The following is a 21,735-nucleotide window of genomic DNA, read 5'->3' as shown; positions in this document are numbered from 1 at the left end:
TTTCCGTACCCTATACCCATGCTGATACTAGGTAAAGCTACTCCACGCCACTGATTAAGTTAGAGCAAAAACATCTCACACTGCATGCATGTGCAACACCTACAATAATAACTAGAGTGCCAAATAAACATTCATTCCATCATTAAAAATATTTTAAAAGACAAAATAATGTCAAAGTTTAGATGCATCTTTGTTACAATGTTTGTTTAGCCATTCCAACACAACTTGGGTAGCTTCTTCTTTATGTATGTCATGTAACAGTGTATGACGACTGCCTTCAAATACCTACAGACAGACAGACAGGTATACTATTGCAATCTCTGCAATGACAATAAGGAATTGCAATTGGTATACAAAAATTCCAACAAATTAAACCAACCTTCATCATTTTATCTTCACTTTTTGCATGATCCATTAGGAAATGTGATGAAACAATATCGACTACTCTGTCTTTAGATCCATGTAGGGTGATGAAAGGTAGCTGGATCTCAGGAATTCTCTGCTGCACCTTATACTGGGCATCAAGGGTAGCTAGGCTCCATTTTGCCTTGAGTCCATCCTGGCATATTAAAGAATCATCAATCAAGCCCTTGACCTGCAGTAGCAAATATATGTTACAGTGGAACCCGACATTTTAAGAGTGAGTAATCCAGACACTTACAATTCCCAGTGGGACAAGAATAGGGATGGGTGGCATTGCATTTTTGAAGAACGGTACAGTTACAGTATTATGAAAATACCTCGGTATCATAAAAAAATACTTCAGTGTCACTAAATACCTTTCTATTTTAAACTCTCACTACTACTAGTAAAAGTTATCTGGTATTACATAGTTTCATCATCACTGACCCGGATTACCCACTAACCAGAATACGTGTCAAAACCTACATTTCGGGCACTATAAATTGGTTCTGTTCTGCTGTATAGCAAACAACAAACAGTAGATTTAGGCATAAATAAAGACAAACTTTATTCATAGGTAATCTTGGACGCAAAAATTCCACTAGATAATCAGTAGTACTTTTCATGTTGTACTAACACTTCCCTAATGCTGATCACTGAGAAGCAGTAAGAATTGTTTACACATGATATTAGCGATGTGCAATATATCGATAATATCGTGTATCGTGATAAATTTCTATATTGTGATTACAAAATAGTATCATGATATTATCATGACACATAATGTTGTAGTACTTTTACACAGAGTTGACTAGAAAATGATGCTAAGACAGTATAGTAAAACTTATTTTCTTTAATAGAGACTTTCAGTAGGTTAGGTGGTGCTATATTATATATGTATAAGTGTTAAGTTTTAAAATTGCATCACACATGCGCTGCTTTAATACACACGATTTCAAATAAAATCCTTCACGGAGCTACTTTTACAAGTTGGAAATCATAGTCCCTAACTAGAGGTGTACCGATATGGGTTTTTGGCATGTACCGATATCCGATATTGGTGCCACCAAAAGAGGCCGATAACCGATAGTCGATCCGATATTTGCATTATAGTTAAAAGTGTACATTTACCTACCCTACAACAACATGTGCATGTATTCATTGCTATACTCTGCCTGTGGTGGTACACAGCTTGGGTTTCTATTGTGCAATCCAGACAATTAGGCACCCACAAACATTTTTATGTATACTCCCATGAAGCCTTATACGGATATTTCTGCATTCTAATGGTTTGTGAGAAAGCTGGTACTGTGACAGCAAGTTTTCTTGGTTATCCTGTGACCCTTCTTTTTATTACAAGGTAGCTACTCTATAACTGCTTCATTTATAAAGACTGTGTCTGTGATAAGCTTTCCAGCAACAGACAGTAGAATCGCGTGTATTTATATGGCTTCACGTAACGTAGCGCTTGTTTCAGAAGCCACTGGCACTAAAGAGCCACATGAATAATGTAGAAAACCAATGCACAATCCGTTTATGTACAAACTATTGCTACTGTATAAATGTCGGTAGCGATATCGGTCCTCCTGTTGTTCTGTACCGATACCGATATTGGTAAAAATTGCCATATTGGTGGCCGATATTATAGCCGATCCGACTATCGGTACACCTCTATCCCTAACAGTTCCGTGCAACAAAACATTTTCAGTCTTTGTGGCAAGGAATTTTTAAACAGAAGCGCAATCTGCTGTAGTGGCTACTTTGATTGTTGAGGTGCTTTTCGATTCGTACTGCTGTGTAACGAGATGAACATAGCTGACAACAAAGCATAATGGATACTTCACTTTTCAGACAATAATTGGGACACGCTCATTTCTTTCTTTTGATGTGGCATATGCGTGGATTGCAGGGGTGCTTCTCGACCAGTTCTTGATTCGTAATTGTGTGTAACAGCTAACAATGAATTCAAAGTGCAATGGATACTTCACTTTTCAGACGATAATTGATATAGCTGGGGCGCTCGGCGACATTTCTTTCTTTTGATACGGTATGCAAGGGTTCACCATCACAATAATATTATTTTACAAAAAAAGTTAACAAACAAGTACACGCAAAAAATTGGAATTTTTCAACTAGAGTAGGGACCATAGCACATAGATAAAAAGTACTGAAACAAGTTGGAGTAGTGCATGATATTAAATCACAGTAAAACAATAAGAAGTGCATCCCTACTGTGCATTTCCGTTATGGTACAGTAGGGATATAACACTTCTTATTGTTTTACTGTGATTTAATATCGAGCACTATACTCCAACTTGTTTCAGTACTTTTTATCTATGTGCTATGGTCCCTACTCTAGTTGAAAATTCCTGTGTACTTGTTTGTTAACTTTTTTTTTGTAAATAATTATTATAACTGGTGAACCCACGCATACTACATCTGAATGGCGCCGCATGCCCCAGCTATGTTAATTATTGTCTGAAAAGTGAAGTATCCATTATGCTTCATTGTCAGCTATGTTCAACCCGTTACACAGCATTTCGGATCAAGAACAGCACCTCTGCAATCCATGTACACCAAAAGAAATGGTGCCGCGTGCCCCAGTTATATTAATTATCATCTGAAAAGTGAAGTATCCATTGCGCTTCGTTGTCTGCTATGTTCAACCCGTTACACAGCAGTACGAATCAAGACCTGTTCGAAAAGCTTCTCTGCAATCACAATAGCCACTACAAAAAATACAGACGATTTCCGTTATGAAGGGAAGCCATCACGTGCTACCACCAAATCGACACTTTTCGCGGTCAGCAAAGATGAATGGGACACAAAGGAGGACACTGGTAAGTCCATGAAGAATGCATTGTACGTACTGCGGTATGCCAAAAGGCACCAGTCGGGCCGAAGCAACATCGAACAGTGAAAAAATCAAGTCCGTAGCCTTAGCCGTTATCGAGTTATGCTTGTCTGAAGACATCAGGCAGTCAGTCAGTCACTCAGTAGAAAATTCTGTTAAATAAATAATTTTTAAAATTCTGTAGCAACTTGTTGAAAGCATTTTGGGTCAATCTGAAAGCTTAGTTTACCTAACCAATACTGCCTCATCGTCGTCAGGGAAAATTGAGGCTGTTTATGGGTGATACTATTCCGTGGGCCACACCTACTCCTTTATGGTCCCTACTATACAGTTACTATCGTACTGTATGATGAACTCTCAACTCTTGATGATTGCCTGTTTACAGTTTCGAGGGTGTGTTTTATCCAAACATCAAATGATTGAAATACTCTAATAGAGCAGTCATGTAACTTGCTTCAAAAATACTCCCAAGATCCACTTACTTGCCAGCAATAACAAAATGTCTTGAGTCACTATCAAGCAAAGGACCCAGATATTTTATAAGCACAGATTATCGGGGGAGGGGGGTGAAGTCCCGGTTTAAACCCTGATGTTAACAATTTTGATCATCCAATCATTAGATTATTCAGACCTTTCAATGCCTGCATGTAAATGGAACCACTAAAAAACAAATACCACCATGGTTTAGCTTACAAGCACCATGTTTTCAAGGGAACACGACAGTTGTATGTCACACAGCCAATGAGGCAGTCTTATTAATTTTTAATCAGGTCATGAATTAAGTATACCTTAGCTATGTTTGAGACCTACTTAACATGTAGTCTGGCGCCGTCCGCCCCTTCGCAAAAAGTAAGGGTCTGGTGAAATACAAATACCTAATCATTTCAAAAGGAATTCAATTAGACAGCGCACGTAATGCTTGTTACGTCAGATGATTGCACTTCAATTCGAACAAAAGCATTGTGTTGCCAAGGCGATTTCTGTGTGAACGTCATTGGCATGCACTAATTGGCTAGCGCCGAATCTAGGCGCTAGAAATGATTTAGTATCTGTATTTCACCAGACCCTTACTTTATGCGAAGGGGCGGGCGGCGCCAGACTACTTAACATGGTCACTATAATGAGGTGGTCTAATTAATGAGGTCATGAAGTACACCTTAATGAAGGTTAATAGCTTAACCGTGGTTAGCACACAAAGAATCACGCACGCCTCCAGCCAATCACGCACGTGATGCAGAATGCGCCATTTGTTGACTCGTGTGATCGAACTTCAACTTGTCGTGCGTAAAAGTGTGAGACGGAGAACAATGGCATTTCTACCTCACTGAAGCGGAACAATATCCTACAGTAGGTTTTTGTCTCCCCGTGAACCACTGTGACAGCCGTCAGATTGTGACCATAAAGATGTTCAAGCAAGTTTCACTAGTTGATCGATAGTGCTCTGGCCGTGGTGGCACTGATACACACAAACAGATCAACAACTGATTCTTTCGATCGATCCCCCAGTATCGTCTCGCCGGGTGAGTTGTCACCTACCACCAGAAGTCCCCACAAACCAGTCACCGGTTTAATACCGTGCCTCCTCCCGGCCTGCACACAGGAAGGGAGTGAAATATAGTAAATCCTGGGGATAGGTGTAGAGGGTACCTGGCCTGTTAGGGTAAGGTTGTTGGAATTTTCTTCTAAAGGAATTTAGGCATGAGCTGACCACAAATTAAATTGGATTCCACATTTCTTGTGTTTTTAGCCTGTAGGAGGGGAATAAAATAAAGGGGATGTTAGCTAGGCTTGGTTCAGTGAGGGACAGGTGGATTGGCAGCTACATCAGTAGCACTCAACATGAGCTACGTCGGTAGCACTCACAGACATGAGCTATGTCGGTAGCACTCACAGACATGAGCTACGTCGGTAGCACTCACAGACATGAGCTACGTCGGTAGCACTCACAGACATGAGCTACTTCGGTAGCACTCACAGGCATCAGCTACGTCGGTAGCACTTACAGACATGAGCTGCGTTGGTGGTAGCACTCACACATGAGCTACATCTCATGCATAAGCTGTATCACTACATATCATGATGTGAGCAATGTTGGAAACACTCAAATGGGGTAAGTTGGTACTTAAGCATGGGCTACATCTCACAATGTGAGCTACATCGGTAGCACTCATGCATCAACTACATTGGTAGCACTCACAGACATGAGCTACATCAGTAGCACTCACAGACATGAGCTACATCGGTAGCACTCACAGACACGAGCTACGTTGGTAGCAGTCACAGACATGAGCTACGTTGGTAGCACTCACAGGCATCAGCTATGTCGGTAGCACTTACAGACATAAGCTACGTCGGTGGTAGCACTCACAGACATGAGCTACATTGGTAGCACTCACACATGAGCTACATTGGTAGCACTCACACATGAGCTACATCTCATGCATAAGCTGTATCACTACATATCACGATGTGAGCAATGTTGGAAACACTCAAATGGGGCAAGTTGGTACTTAAACATAAGCTACATCTCACAATGTGAGCTACATCGGTAGCACTCACACACATGAGCTACATCGGTGGTAGCACTCACAGACATGAGCTATGTTGGTAGCACTCACAGACATGAGCTACGTTGGTAGCACTCACACATGAGCTGTATCACTACATATCACAATGTGAGCAATGTTGGAAACACTCAAATGGAGTAAGTTGGTACTTAAACATGGGCTACGTCTCACAATATGAGCTACGTCGGTAGCACTCACGCATCAATTACGCCGATAGTACTCAAACATTAGCTACATCGGTAGCACTCAAACATGAGCTAAGTCGGTAGCACTTACAGACATGCGCTACGCCGGTAGTACTCACTGACATGAGCTATGTCGGTGGTAGCATTCACAGACATGAGCTATGTTGGTAGCACTCACACATGAGCTACATCTCATGCATAAGCTGTATCAATACATATCACAATGTGAGCAATATTGGAAACACTCAAATGGGGTAAGTTGGTACTTAAACATGGGCTACATCTCACAATGTGAGCTACGTCGGTAGCACTTATGCATCAGTTACGCCGATAGTACTCAAACATGAGCTACGTCGGTAGCACTCAAACATGAGCTATGCCTGGAGCACTCAAACATGAGCTATGTCGGTAGCACCCAAATATGAGCTACATTGGTAGCACTCAAACATGAGCTACATCGGTAGCACACACATGAGCTACGTCGGTAGCACTCAAACATGAGCTATGCCTGGAGCACTCAAACATGAGCTACGTCGGTAGCACTCAAACATGAGCTACATCGGTAGCACACACATGAGCTACGTCGGTAGCACTCACATGAGCTACGTCGGTAGCACTCAAACATGAGCTATACCTGGAGCACTCAAACATGAGCTACGTCGGTAGCACCCAAACATGAGCTACATCGGTAGCACACACATGAGCTACGTCGTAGCACTCACATGAGTTACGTTGGTAGCACTCAAACATGAGCTATGCCTGGAGCACTCAAACATGAGCCATGTCAGTAGCACCCACACATGAGCTATGTCGGTAGCACTCACATGAGCTATGTCAGTAGTACTCAAACATGAGCTGTGTCAGTAGTACTCAAACATGAGCTACGTTGGTACTACTGAAATGAGGTAAGTCAGTACTCAAACATGAGTTACATATCACAATGTGAGCTACGTTGGTAGCACTCACACATGAGCTACATTGGTAGCACTCAAACATGAGCTACCTCGGTAGCACTCAAACATGAGCTATGTTAGTAGCACTCAAACATGAGCTACGTTGGTAGCACTCATCACACATCAGTTAGGCTGGTAGCACTCAAACATGAGCTACGTCAGTAGCACTCACACATGAGCTATGCCAGTAGTACTCACACCTGAGCTATGCCGGTAGCTTTCAATACGTCAGTAACGCTCAGACATGAGCTACATCAGTGGTAGCCGGACACGAGCTATGTTGGTAGTACTGATGAAAGGAGGCAAGTTGGTGCTCAAACGTAAGCTACATATCACAATGGGAGCTATGTTGGCAACACTCAAATGGTACTTAACATGAGCTGCATCTTGCGGTGCAGACTATGCTGGTCGCACGAGCTGCATCGGTGGCATTCAAACATGAGCTACATTGGTGGCACTCACACATCAGCTACATCAGTAGCACTCACATGAACTATGTCAGTAGTACTCAAGCATGAGCTGTGTCAGTAGTACTCAAACATGAGCTGCGTTGGTAGTGCTGAGATGAGGTAAGTTGGTACTCAGACATGGGCTGCATGTCACAATGTGATGAGCTATGTCGGTAGCACTCAGACATGAGCTACACTGGTAGCACTCAGACATGAGCTACATCGGTAGCACTCAAACATGAGCTACATCAGTAGCACTCAAACATGAGCTACATCGGTAGCACTCTTGCACCGAGGACTTTGGGCATACATTTCTGGCAGATCACTCGTGCCTGGCAGATCACTCGTGCCCATGTTATAACTACGAAATTCGCACACCTAACTGTGCAATATCTTGAGTGAATGAAATATACGCACTGGTACCACTCAAACAAGAGCTACGTTGGTAGCACCCACATTCACTAGTACACAAACCTGAGCTACATCGGTAGCACTCAATATGTCAGTAATACCCAGACATGAGCTGTCAGTAACACTCAGTCATAAACTACATCAGTAGTAGCCAGACATCAGCTATGCTGGTAGTACTGAAACAAGGTAAGTCGGTACTCAAACATGAGTTATATATCACAATGCGAGCTACGTTGGTAGCACTCACACAGAGCTATGTCAACATAAGCTACATCGGTAGCACTCAAACATGAGCTATATATGTTGGCTGAAATGAGGTAAGTTAGTACTCAGACATGAGCCACATATCACAAGGTTAGCTACGTTGGTAGCACTCACACATGTGCTACGTTGGTAGCACTCAAACATGAGCTACGTCGGTAGCACTCAAACATCAGCTACGCCATTAGCACTCAAACATAAGCTACGTCGGTAGCACTCACACATGGGCTACGTATGTCGGTAGCACTCACACAAGCTATGTCAGTAGTACTCAAACCTGAGCTACACCAGTAGCACTCAACAGGTCAGTAACACCCAGATACAAGCTGTCAGTAACACTCAGACATGAGATAAATCGGTAGTAGCCAAACATGAGCTATGCTGGTGGTACTAAAATGAGGTAAGTTTGGACTCAAACATGAACTACACATCGCAATGTGAGCTACGTTGGTAGCACTCACACAGGAGCTACGTCGGTAGAACTCAAAATGAGCTATGCCGGTAGCACTCAAACACAAGCTACATTAGTAGCACTCAAACATGAGCTATATATGTTGGCTGAAATGAGGTAAGTTAGTACTCAGACATGAGCCACATATCACAAGGTTAGCTACGTTGGTAGCACTCAAACATGAGCTATGTTGGTAGTACTGAAATGAGGTAAGTTGGTACTCGTACATGAGCCACATATCACAACGCAAGCTATGATGGTAGTACTCACACATGAGCTAAGTCAGTAGCACTCAAACATGAGCTACGTCGGGAGCGCTCAAACATCAGCTACACCGGCAGCACTTACACATGAGCAGCGTCAGTAGCACTCACATGAGCTATATCGGTAGTATTCAAACATGAGCTACATCGGTAGCACTAAAAAAAAAAAATCAGCTATGCCAGCATCATTTAAATATGAGCTATGTTGGTAGCACTCACACATGAGCTACGTCGGTAGCACTCACATGAGCTATGCCAGTAGTACTCAAACCCGAGCTATGTCGGTAGCACTCAATATGTCAGTAACACTCAGACATGAGCTACATCAGTAGTAGCCAGACATGAGCTATGTTGGTAAGTTGATACTCAAACATGAGCTACATCCCACAATGTGAGCTATGTTCACATGTGCTACATCAGTTGCACTCAAACATGAGCTACATCAGTAGCACTCAGATTTGAGTACTCAAACACGAGCTACGTCCGTAGCACTCACGGGCTACATCAGTAGCATTCAAACACAAGCTACGTGAGTTGCACTCAAACATGAGCTACATTGCAGGTAAATAAGTGCTAAAATGCCTACACAATTATTGTATAGCTTCACTTAGAAATGCAAAGCAATTGGTTGGTTTTGCAAGCTTCCCTAGATCTGCCAAGTACACCAACCAAAACCATTAACCTGCACGTGCTTTTTGGTTGAGCAACATTTAACCATAAGGCCACTCCAATTGGTATACCGGTTTCTGGTCCCCCGCCCGCACCAAAGTATCATAAATCTCTAGATCAGTCATTGCGCATACTCTATTTAATGCCCATCGCACTTATTGATATGAGCTACGTTGGTAGCTCCCATACATGAGCTATGTCGGTAGCACTCAGATGATGGAAGTTGGCAGCACTCAATTATGAGTGATGTCAATAGCACTCACACACGAGCTATCTCAGTAGCACTCAAACATGAGCGACATTGGTAAACGGGGGCACATCAGCGCTCAAACAAGGGCTACACTGGTAGCAATCAAACATGAACTATCTACACATGAGCTACCTCGGTAGTACTTGTAAGTTGTAACATGAGTTACGTCAGTAGCACACAAATATGAGCTACACACAAACATGGTCATAAGCTACCTCGGTAGTACTTGTAACATGAGTTATGTCAGTAACACGCGAACATGAGCTACATCAGTAGCACTTGTAAGATGAGTAGCACCTGACTGCATCAACCACAGACATGCAAGTTGGGAGCTCATAGTCACACATCAGCAATGTCGATCGGCAGCACCTGCCGCATTAAATGGGACAACTACATTGCGATCACACATCTACTACGTGTGTCTGATTGCATCAATTGCAATAAATATATGACAGCTACTTTGGTAACTCAGCCGGTACACTCACACTTCAGCAATGCTGGTAACACCTGCAGCTGACTGCAATAAATGTGACACTGCTGGTAGTGCTCTTCAGTCACATTTGCTACGACATTAGTACCTGGGTGCATCAATCCCAGTAAAACTAACGTGGATATCACAGTACAGTCACACATCAGCTACCCAATTATCAATCACAAATGTGACCTGTCATCACACATCTACACGGCAGCTATATTGCAGGCATCAGCTGCGGTTGAGGTGACTGCTACATCAGCAACACTATACAGTCAACGTCCGTCTACATCAGTGGCAAAAAATTGGGACAGCTATACATTATTACCATGCACTGTAACTACAGCCACATATCAGCTATATCGTTAGCACGGGACCAGGTCACAACGAGGTGGCAGAAACATCAGCACAGCAACCATACCTCAGCTATGTCATCACCAGACTGCACCATGATCAGCTGCAGTGAACAAGACAGCTAGACCAGTAACATCATACAGTTTATACTGTTAGCATCAGACTATATCAATTACAGAGGAGGTGGCATCAGACCATATCAATTACAATAAAGGTGGCAGAAACATCTGGCCTTTCTATGCTGGTCAGTATCAACAACCATTACCTAATTGCAGCTCCTAATGGCGTTGCTGGCATGGTTTGCATCGAGGTGGCCAGGTCAACCACGAATAGGCAGACACACATGCTAACACTTAACAGCACCTATCAAAGGTGACAAGACCTCATCTGGGCAACAAGAAAACTAAGCTCAAACAACATAATCATTTTACACTTCAACTAGCCATTTAGTTATAACCCGTACTACCCCATTATGGGCTTTCTTTGGGCTATGGAGCTCTCGCCCAGATAGGCTCGAGTTAGCTGCAGGGGCCAAAAATCCAACATCGAGTCATACAGATTACAACAAAGGCTCGAAAAGCAGCTACGCGCCTGTCACCGACCAGCGCTGAGAGGGGATCACGTAACACTGGATCACGTGATGAAACAACCTGACCACCTGCCAAAAATATAAATGTTGATGCCACCAACATCGACAACCACAAAACGTGATTCGACAAATGTGCTAAGCTATGTTTGAGACCTACTTGACATGGTCACTATAATAAGATGGTCTTATTAATGAGGTCATGAAGTACACCTTAGTTATGTTTGGGACCTACTTGACATGGTCACTGTAATGAGGTGGTCTTATTAATGAGGTCATGAAGTACACCTTAGTTGTATCTGTGTTGGCTTTTACAAGAATCATCCATTTCAATGATTGATTTGGGAAGGTACTGTTCTTCATTGTACCTACTTGAGGATAATAAGGTGGTCTTGTTAACGAGGTAAGGTGGTCTACATTTCACAGTACAAACACATTCTAATTACTACAGTAATATAAAAAGGGGTGGCAATCTATATCATCTCCATCCTTGTCAAAGTCAAACTTGATCCTTAACCTTTACTAAACACAGTTCTTGACTCTTGACCGAATTCTAGTATATTTATTTTCACTGTAATTCTAAAAGTATCAATCATAGTACCGTATTTCCTCGTATAAAAGCCACATTAAAATAAATTCCTGGTCCTAAATGAAGGCCAGGGGGTGCTACCTTAACACAAGGGGTAGTATGAGATTACAGTAGCGTAATGCCTTACAAAAGTCCAGGCGTTTATTTCTTATAATCCATTCATGAACCAACTGAAAAATCTTGTTGCTCCTTTATAGCAGCTTCTGTTGACATACTTTTGATAAGAAACAGGTTTCAAGAAATAAACACTCAGGCTTTTATATGAGGAAATACAGTATTCACTTTTCCCTTAACCACTACTTGAATTTCTTTCTTGACTTTTCTCTTCCCCTTTATTCAACTGTGAAAACCAGAGTACAGGATATATTAGAGTGCTGTCCCTTTGAATAATAAACAAGACACTCACCTCTTCTGGATCAGATGTGATAATCTTGGGAACATATGGTAATACTATGTGATGAGGTGCAAAGTAGGACACAACCTTCAGTACATAATACTACAAGAATACATACAAACAATATAATCCACCATGTTCCATACACTACACATAGAAATTAAATTATGTGGAAGATACAGATCAGTTATGAAAAGTATATACCAATTTTATGTAAGGAAAAACAGCCCGTCTGTTTCATAAAGCATGTGACATGCTGAATCACGAATACCTATGTAGCCAAACTAATTCTAGCAGTTTGTATATATCTCAATGATAGTATAATGGCAGAAAGCTGAAGATATTTGAGTACTGAAGATGAATGCTCCAAAAAAGACAACTAGAAAGCAGAAACTACAATACAACATAACCCTTAGGACTGGGCATGGATGAGAGAATACAGCACGAGGCGAAACCAAGTGGCATATTATTAACCTCAAAGCCTTGCCATAAGAGCCTTATCATTTGTATAACTAGGTCAACAATACTAGCTAATACTACATTTTCAAAAACACTACTTTCCATACAGAGAAATACACAGACATACTTCTATTTACGCATGATTACATACTTTGAAAAATCCAACATTGACATTTACAATCGCTGGTGCACTGAAAATAACACCAGTAAACAGGTCTGGTCTCTCCACCACTGTCATTGCTGTGATCAGTCCACCCTATATACACATACAGACAAGTGAACATAGGATACATACCACGTATGTACAGTGTTACAATATATTCCTAGGGAAAGCTGTTGTGCTCGCAACTTAGAGAAGAAAATGTGAAGGAAAACTCTTGCTACATTATATTTGTATAGAAGCATTCGATATAGAGACCAAACGTGTTAACTTTCCTCCCAATGGTCTTGTACCATACAGTAACACCCACCATACATCACTTACCATTGATTCTCCATAAATAAACAGTGGCAAGTTGGGATGTTTGGATTTTAGTAGCTCTACGTGCTGTATCACATCTGTTACATAAGTCTGATAGTCGTCAATGTGTATCCTTTCACCATCACTGTTACCGTGTCCAACTGTGTAATGTGAATAATTTTAATATGTCACCAACATTGTAGTGTTTCGATTAGCCACATTTGTATAGTTACTATGTGTGTGTATGTGTGTGTGTGTGTGTGTGTGTGTGTGTGTGTGTGTGTGTGTGTGTGTGTGTGTGTGTGTGTGTGTGTGTGTGTGTGTGTGTGTGTGTGTGTGTGTGTGTGTGTGTGTGTGTGTGTGTGTGTGTGTGTGTGTGTGAAATATATGGATCAAGTGTGTATGTATAACCAGCAATTAGAGAGTTACAGTACATAACTTATTTGTGAAACCTCTAAAAAAAGATGCATATCCCAAAGGACAACTGCAAGTTGCATTGCTGTAATGTAAAAATGTTATGCAACACCAGAGCTGGAAAGATGAGGTGAAACTGTTGATTGAATTAACAGCAATACCAGTACAGTACTAAGAACTTTAAATTGGAGTATAGTGGATCCTCAGTAATCTGAACACCTTTGTTCCTAGAGTTAGCTAAAAGTGTTCAGATAAGTGAAATTGTTAGGACAACTGAAGCCTGTTGATTTATATACACAACTTTGCTAAATTACTCTAATAGAACAGTCATTTACTCTAATGAAGTGCACACTAATGACAAAATACTCCAATAGAACAGTCACTTTTGATGTTCAGGTAATTGAGGTGTTTGAACAACTGAGGTTCGGATAAGCAAGGATCCACTGTATGTAGAAAAAGTAATGGAACAAAGGTAGCTGCAGGTGTGGCTATAGGTGACTTCTCTTGTTTTAATAATCTATGCTCCCTACTTGAATTTAAAATTCCTAATTATAAATACATACATGATTTATGACTGGTGAGTCTGCGTATACCGCATGATAGGATCAGAAATATCATAAGCCTGAATTCACGTCTGAACACGTGCCCCAACTATCATTTGCCTAAAAGTGACCATTCCACTATGTTTTCAACTATGTTTCGTCCATCACATACTAATACATAGCCAGTGTTGGGAGTAATACGTTACATAAGTAACGCGTTACGTAATATTATTACTATAACGAAATACGCTATAAAAATGGGTAATATAACTCAAGTTACTTTACTTATAAATGTAACGCGTTACCTAAGTAATATAGTTACTGTAACGACTCTAATATTACGTAATATTATTACTACAAGTAACAAAGTTACTAATCTCGTTAGTTATCCTCTGAGTAATGCCAAGCCACAACAAAGTAACGAAGCCTACTGAATGAAGCTTATTCACCAGCTTCTTACTTATAACCAAGATTTGCACATTGTCCAACAACGCAATCATGTCACGTGATAAAGTGGTAGTTTCACACGTGACAGCTTAAGGCTGTGGACACAAAGTAATATAATATGTAATATTATTATAGTTACTTTATTTTATGGGTAATATGTAACTGTAACTAAATAGTTCAGTTGCAAGTAATATGTAATATGTAATTAGTTACTTTTACAAAGTAACTTGCCCAACACTGTACATAGCACTACAAATGAAGAGCAGTACTAGAAGTACCTTTTGCAATCAATCCAGTCACTACAGAAATTACAGGAAATTTTTCCATTTTAATCAAGGAAACCATTACGTACAAGATACATGTATTGTAGCTGTAGTGGTAACAAAAAGGGCATGTTTTAGGTCTAAGTGACATCAAACAGTGAAGAAATCAAGCTGGTAACATTACCCGTTGCCAAGTTATGCTTACCTGAAGACATCAGCCTCAGTTAGCTAGTCAGTAGAAAATTCAGTTGAAAAAAAAGAAAGTGCTTAGGGTTGCTTTGAAGGAACATTTTGGGTTTGATTATATCTACCCAATACTCCAAGCTGGCGTGAAGGAATGTGAGGCTTTTTTTTTGTGGCAGGAAAGCCCAAACCTTCATGATCCCTACTACACAGTGCTACTGTACTGTATGATACTGTACGTACATATGTATACAAGAAACATTGGCCATTTTATTACCCATTTCCTTTTAAGTGACAACTGTACACTGTAGTTAGCTTTTACTGAGTGGTAGGCAACCCTATTTTGGAAAATCAGTTTTAATGTCACATGTGAAATACATAGAAATCTCCACGTATATGTGTTACCACTAAAGCAATTATGCACCTGTTAAAATACTTCACAGAATTTCTTGTAATTCAGGGTACTGACTACTGATCTAATCACTGTAGAGCTGAGTAGAAGTTTGTAATGTCTTTTAATCATAAATATTCCAGATGTAAAATGTGACATTAAGACTGATTTTCCAAAATCCAATCACATATTTAAACAACATACCGTGATCATGACCATACACGGCATAGTCATTCTCTTGTAGGATTGTTGCCAGCTTGTGAAACCGTCCACAATGCTCAGTGACACCATGTGAGATAAACAATACTGCCCTGGAAAGAATACGGCATAAAATATTATAACATGTGTAAAGTTGTGTGTACATGTAGTCTACCTTAAATAGAGTTCATGACAGAAGATTTCACTAGTTTCCAGAAACCAGTCAGCCTTTTAGAGTCAAAAAATAGAGTTTAAGTTTAAAACCAAGAATTTAGTGATCAAATTAAAGTGTACATAGCATGTTAAGCGTCTCTAAAAATAATTATCTTTTAAACTATTATAGTTTCTGTAACTGTTCAATAAGGCATCTCTTTCTGTATAAGTCCAGAATGGTAAGATTGAACTGTGAAAACATTTGTTAGTGATTTTATTCATAGTTAGCTGACAGACTGCCTCAAAAATTACCCCGCCACTGATGGACAAAGTAACTGTTTTCCTGTCTTTTAGAGTTGGAAATCAGTCAGAAAATTTTCTTTCAACAGTTAATGTCACAAATTCAAAATTTGTAGTTAAGTCAGTTCACCACAGTCTGCATCGTACATGAGTGATTAATTCAGAGCTGAAGGTTATACTATGAACCCTACATATGTAATTGTAAAATTGGTCTAAAATGGCACATACTACAATAACAGTTATGTATGTGTTCACTTAAACCTTGTTTAACTAATTCACAATAACTCGCCAACACACTATGAATTACACCATTAGGAAGCTTGTGAAATTGCCCATACATGGCCACAAAACTGCTTTGTTGTCACAACAAAACCAATTTGTTGTGTAACAAGACAGAAGAGTGAGGTATGAATCTATAAAATTTGAATATATCCAAAGAAGCCAGACCAGTTATCCAATGCTAAGTTCACTTTTCCACCCACTGGTTGATCTAATAGACCAGTTGCACATAAGGGAAAGTATTTTAATTGAACTTTTAATTGCGTTTGCGCAACCACTGGATGCTGTGGTTAGCCATAAACCATTGGGAAACGGACGACTACGGACACAAAAGCTATTGTCATGTAGAATCTGGAGGAGATATCTGGATTTTTAAAGCAGCACTGGATACTACATTGATTTCTACGCCCTGTGGTGTTTGTCTGCTGTAAATATGCTAAGCCAGTGGCGAGTTATGAGCCAGTAAATTCAGAATAAGCGACGAAAATATTTTCTGGAGACGAAGCAGCTGCTTGTTTCCCTTGTCCACCAGAGGTACAGTACAAGAACAAGCATTAGAATCACCTGGATAATGTTTCTGGGTTCGCTAAACATGCTGTTAACTTCATTGGCTGGTCATGTTGATTCAGTGTTTTCTTCGAAGTGATTTGTAACAAACAATATTGTTGAGATGTGTTAGCATTCCTCCATGGTTTTCTGATACTTAACTTGGGAATATCAGCTGTAGGAAGCCTTGTACGGCAACATTTCTAACTTCACGGCCCTATAACTCTGGCATCTTTTGTCCTATTCACAGTGGACAACCACGAGAAGACAGAAAAATCAATGTAGTTTCTTTCCATGTACAAAAAATTGTAATATTCCGTATACTTTGTAAGTAAAGGAAGAGTTTTAATGTCAGTTACCATCGTTTTCCCAATGGCTTCAATACATTTTTAAGGGAAACCACAGCATCCAGTCGTGATGTAACCGCAATTAACGTGTTAATGAATTCTTTAGAGCTTGCGTGCAACTGGTCTATTGATTTCTTTTCAGCTATAGGAAGCCCAAGTGAACACTACATACGATATAGAGAGCTTGCATCGCACGAATAATGCTTAACAACTGTTGCTAGTCAGCCATACTTGGGGGCAAGTTTCAATGGGACCGAATGAGCTGAACGCTGTTGGTTCGTCACCGCGAGCTGCCAACAACAAGCATCACTGTCAGGCACTGGAATAAGGTTAGAAACAAATATTGAAAACTAGGTTTAATACAGACAAGCGCATTGTTAATTTTCAATAGATTAGTGATTTTAATGTTTTATATAAACTTTTGACCACGGCTATCCTACAAGTGACTAACCTAGAGAACATGTCCCGTTCTACACTTAACCATTGAGAATGACTGCAGCCTTCGTCCTTTGCCCTCAAGCATGGCTGGCTAGCAACAGTTGTTAAGCATTTTGCGACGCACATTTTGTATGCAACCTCTCTATTTAGCGTCCATTACCAGTCTGCAACAAATTGTCTGGCTCACAAAAATGACAGTTTCATAAGTCATCAATTCAAGCTGTTGTATTTAGCCGCATGCAAAGCCTGTATCGCTGACATAGTAACCCAACAGGCCACCCTATGTTAAATACAAACACGCAATATTTATACATGGGAACTTGTTGCAACATCCTTGCTTATATTGTAGCGAGGGTCACTGTGTCCATGCATAGATGCTCTGGAGCAATATTCATTACTGTGTAAGTAGAGTATAAAAAGCACAGGTAAAGATCAGAAGTGAAAATTGCAGGATATCATTTATGATCCATGTTAGCAGAACTATGCGAGGAACTATGCCTAGACAAGTATAGTCTACAGCTTACACACTTACTTTGGGTTACATTTATCTTTCATCCAGCTCCTAGTAAAGACTGTCAATCCATCTTTGTTTTTTATCGATGAGCAACAGCACTCCGCCATTGTATTACAAATTGTTTTAACTGACGCACACCTCTGCATGTCTAATTAACGCACATCACTATGACCGGCTTCAATGATGACCTTCCTACCATTTTCTCTCCTGTTTTAAAACTTTCATTATTATTTGAAAACACAATGCCTTTTAAACAATACACACAATCAAAACAAGGTCACAAAACAAGTTCATGTTATGATGTTCAGAGTCCTCCACGCAAACGCAGGACAAGATGAAGGGTGGATTCCTTCTGAATGTTGTAGTCACTCAGGGTACGGCCATCTTCCAGTTGCTTGCCAGCAAAAATCAACCTCTGCTGGTCTGGTGGAATTCCCTCTTTGTCCTGGATCTTAGCCTTGACATTTTCAATGGTGTCGCTGGCCTCTACTTCAAGGGTGATGGTCTTTCCAGTAAGCGTCTTGACAAAAATCTGCATACCACCTCGCAGGCGCAGGACAAGGTGAAGAGTAGACTCCTTTTGGATGTTGTAGTCGCTGAGAGTGCGGCCATCTTCAAGCTGTTTACCGGCAAAGATGAGACGTTGTTGATCAGGTGGGATACCCTCCTTGTCTTGGATCTTGGCCTTAACATTCTCGATGGTGTCACTGGCCTCGACTTCAAGGGTGATGGTTTTTCCAGTGAGAGTCTTGACAAAAATTTGCATTCCACCACGAAGACGGAGCACCAGGTGAAGGGTGGATTCCTTTTGGATGTTGTAGTCACTCAAGGTGCGGCCATCCTCAAGCTGTTTACCGGCAAAGATGAGACGTTGTTGATCAGGCGGGATTCCCTCCTTGTCTTGGATCTTGGCTTTCACATTTTCAATAGTGTCACTGGCCTCTACTTCAAGGGTGATGGTCTTTCCAGTGAGGGTCTTGACAAAAATCTGCATCCCTCCTCTCAGCCTCAACACAAGATGAAGGGTGGACTCCTTCTGGATGTTGTAGTCACTCAGAGTGCGGCCATCTTCCAGTTGCTTACCAGCAAAAATCAACCTTTGCTGGTCTGGTGGAATTCCTTCCTTGTCCTGGATCTTAGCCTTGACATTTTCAATGGTGTCACTGGCCTCAACCTCAAGGGTGATGGTTTTTCCAGTGAGAGTCTTGACGAATATCTGCATTCCACCGCGGAGACGGAGCACCAGGTGAAGGGTGGATTCCTTTTGGATGTTGTAGTCGCTTAAAGTGCGGCCATCCTCGAGTTGTTTACCAGCAAAGATAAGACGTTGTTGGTCGGGAGGGATTCCTTCCTTGTCTTGGATCTTGGCCTTCACGTTTTCAATAGTATCGCTGGCTTCGACCTCCAAGGTGATAGTCTTTCCGGTGAGGGTTTTGACGAAAATCTGCATCTTGGTATCGCTTGAAGATGAATAGAGAAGCAAATCACTGCAGGGTACTCACTTTGTCTCTGTTTCCGAGAACGCTTACTGTCACTCAACCGGTTGAACGAGCTTTTAAACTCACGCGATTCTAAAAATAGATGCACCATAAGGTTATATGTATACGTCATGTCTCAAGAATAGACACCAGTTCCCACCGTTCTACATGTTTGGAAACCGGACGTTCCTCCGCATTCCTTTCGTCAATTAGAAGCCTTTTTGTGTTCCTCTCGAATGAGCTTGACAACATCGATCATGATTGCTTTGATGATCGCGATCTGTTTACTGTTCTTCCAAGGAGCTTGTAAGTACTGTGTCTGTGCACATTAACAAACACGTGTACAATAAATAGTCTAGCTACAGAAATCGCCTGGTATGCAAGTGTACACATCCAATCGACACGGTACGCGTTTGGAGACAGGGGTGTGTCTACATCTGCATACCCTCCTAGAATCAAGCGCGTAGTTCTATGATACCGGTGGAAATAAGCCTGCTTGGGATGACTTAGGTGTGCCATGGTCTCCCATATAAATGTGCAGTAGCTTGTGTGTGAATACTCTTATGAGACATAATGATTAAATGCCTCAAGGAACTGTACCATCAAGCCTACTGTTCACACCTTACAGGCCAGATATTGTTGTCTACAACTCTGAAGCATCTACCGTGGCTTTACTAGAACTGACTTGTCCTTTGGACTCTGAGCATCACATTCAGGAAGCAAAACAAGACTGAATATTTACAGCTGCTTTCAGAATTTGACCGCTTACAAATTCCTAACTATTATGAAACAGTAGAAATTAGTGTGCTAGGTCACTATCTGCCTAGCAGTATTCACGCTTTAAAGAGTTTTATTGATTTCACTCAGCCGTCTATTGCCACCAAATCTAACATAAGACAGACTCTAGATAGAGCAGCCAACACTTGCATTACATGCTCACAACAAATTTTCTTGGCTAGGAACTGCAGTGAGTGGTCTCCTTAAATTTGTAACTACTAATCACTTTTTTTTTGTTTTATGTATGTATGTATGTTTGTCAGTTTTGTTCTTGTATTTACCTTGCCGTGCCCACACAGATCTTTTACTACGATCTGATTGTGGTCGCACGAGACCAAGGTTGCACATACTGTAAGCTAACTCTACTTATTGTGTTTTCTCATTTATAATAATGATGGTTCTCTCCTTTCTCATTTTCGTCCACTCTTCACTGCTGCAGATTTCACAAAATTGTTAGTATCAATCAGGTGCATAGCTTATATATACGTAGAAGCTTTAGCTAATGTTTATAGTAACAGATGGCCTTCTGGCTGGTGCAGTGTCTTTGAGCATTTTCTTCAATGAAAAATACCTCATGCTTGAACAGAGCTCTTGTGCAACAGGTAGCTAATCAAGTTTGTCTGGCCCCATACTGCAGTGGCAAATGCTTAAGCTCATCAGATGATTATATGTAGAAACATGTATGTCAAAAGGTTTTTTGATGAAAAATAATCCTCAGGCTTGAACTTGTAAACTACCATTCTGTAGTATCAGTATTCCAAATTTGGAATTATGTGGTTAGTATGACATTTGCAGCTTTAATGGTGCAACAATCTGTGACATTCTCAGACACCTTATTAAAATGCTAAATGTTGTTTACTGCTGTGGTTTGTTCAACGCAAGCATGGTGACTGTGTCTATGTGTGAGCATGCGTGTTGTGTGACTTCAAATGGTAATGATGTATTTTTTGTCAACAAGGTCCTTTCATGCATATGTGATGAAAGAATTATACAGTGAAACCTGTGTATTTTAGGACACCTTCATGATTATGAAGGTGTCCTAAATACTCATGATTATGAAGGTGTCCTGATTTTCCAGGTTATTTTACATGCTAATTAGGAGATACCTTGGGACCATTCTCAAATGTTCAGATTATGCAGGTGTCCTCATTTTCAAGTGTCCTGATTAACAGGTTTCACTGCATCCATTTCTTTCGTTTAATTATCATGTGTATTTTTAAGAGGTGTACTGATACCACTTTTTACCAATACTTCCAATACCAGTACTTGTAGTGAAATCATCTACCTAGCTACTGCTGATACCTATACTAGTCATGAACCTAGACAAGTTCAGTTAAAATTCCACCAGACACTTACATATAAGTGAACTAAATCTATTTAGCTGCTACTACTACAAGCAACATAAACTTACACACTTTAGCTTCTTTTTGAGGAAT

General features: G+C 40.7%; 3 protein-coding genes across 3 annotated transcripts in view; 1 reads left to right on the top strand and 2 right to left on the bottom strand.

The window, feature by feature from the left end:
* Positions 1 to 92: 92 nt before the first annotated feature.
* Positions 93 to 18,213, bottom strand: LOC136266704 (monoglyceride lipase-like). The gene is made up of 7 exons (XM_066061707.1): positions 18,063 to 18,213; positions 15,474 to 15,580; positions 13,054 to 13,190; positions 12,721 to 12,825; positions 12,123 to 12,212; positions 380 to 595; positions 93 to 285 (listed from the first exon to the last, which is right to left on the bottom strand). Exons 1-7 carry the CDS (start codon positions 18,188 to 18,190, stop codon positions 172 to 174), a joined length of 897 nt encoding a protein of 298 aa, XP_065917779.1. The 5' UTR covers positions 18,191 to 18,213; the 3' UTR covers positions 93 to 171.
* A 29-nt stretch (positions 18,214 to 18,242) lies between these two features.
* LOC136266701 (polyubiquitin) lies at positions 18,243 to 19,617 on the bottom strand. The gene has a single exon (XM_066061699.1). The coding sequence runs from the start codon at positions 19,492 to 19,494 to the stop codon at positions 18,349 to 18,351; it is 1,146 nt and encodes a 381-aa protein (XP_065917771.1). The 5' UTR covers positions 19,495 to 19,617; the 3' UTR covers positions 18,243 to 18,348.
* Positions 19,618 to 19,692: 75 nt separating this feature from the next.
* The window catches only part of LOC136267459 (papilin-like), a 36,924-nt gene continuing 34,881 nt past the window's right edge, over positions 19,693 to 21,735 (top strand). Inside the window, exon 1 of the mRNA XM_066062621.1 lies at positions 19,693 to 19,828. Coding sequence (XP_065918693.1) covers positions 19,759 to 19,828 — 70 coding nt within the window. The 5' untranslated portion in view covers positions 19,693 to 19,758. The remainder of the gene's footprint in view (positions 19,829 to 21,735) is intronic.

The sequence above is a fragment of the Dysidea avara genome, chromosome 9 (assembly GCF_963678975.1).
Source record: "Dysidea avara chromosome 9, odDysAvar1.4, whole genome shotgun sequence".
NCBI lineage: Eukaryota > Metazoa > Porifera > Demospongiae > Dictyoceratida > Dysideidae > Dysidea > Dysidea avara.
This window is presented reverse-complemented; position numbering and strand designations above follow the sequence as displayed.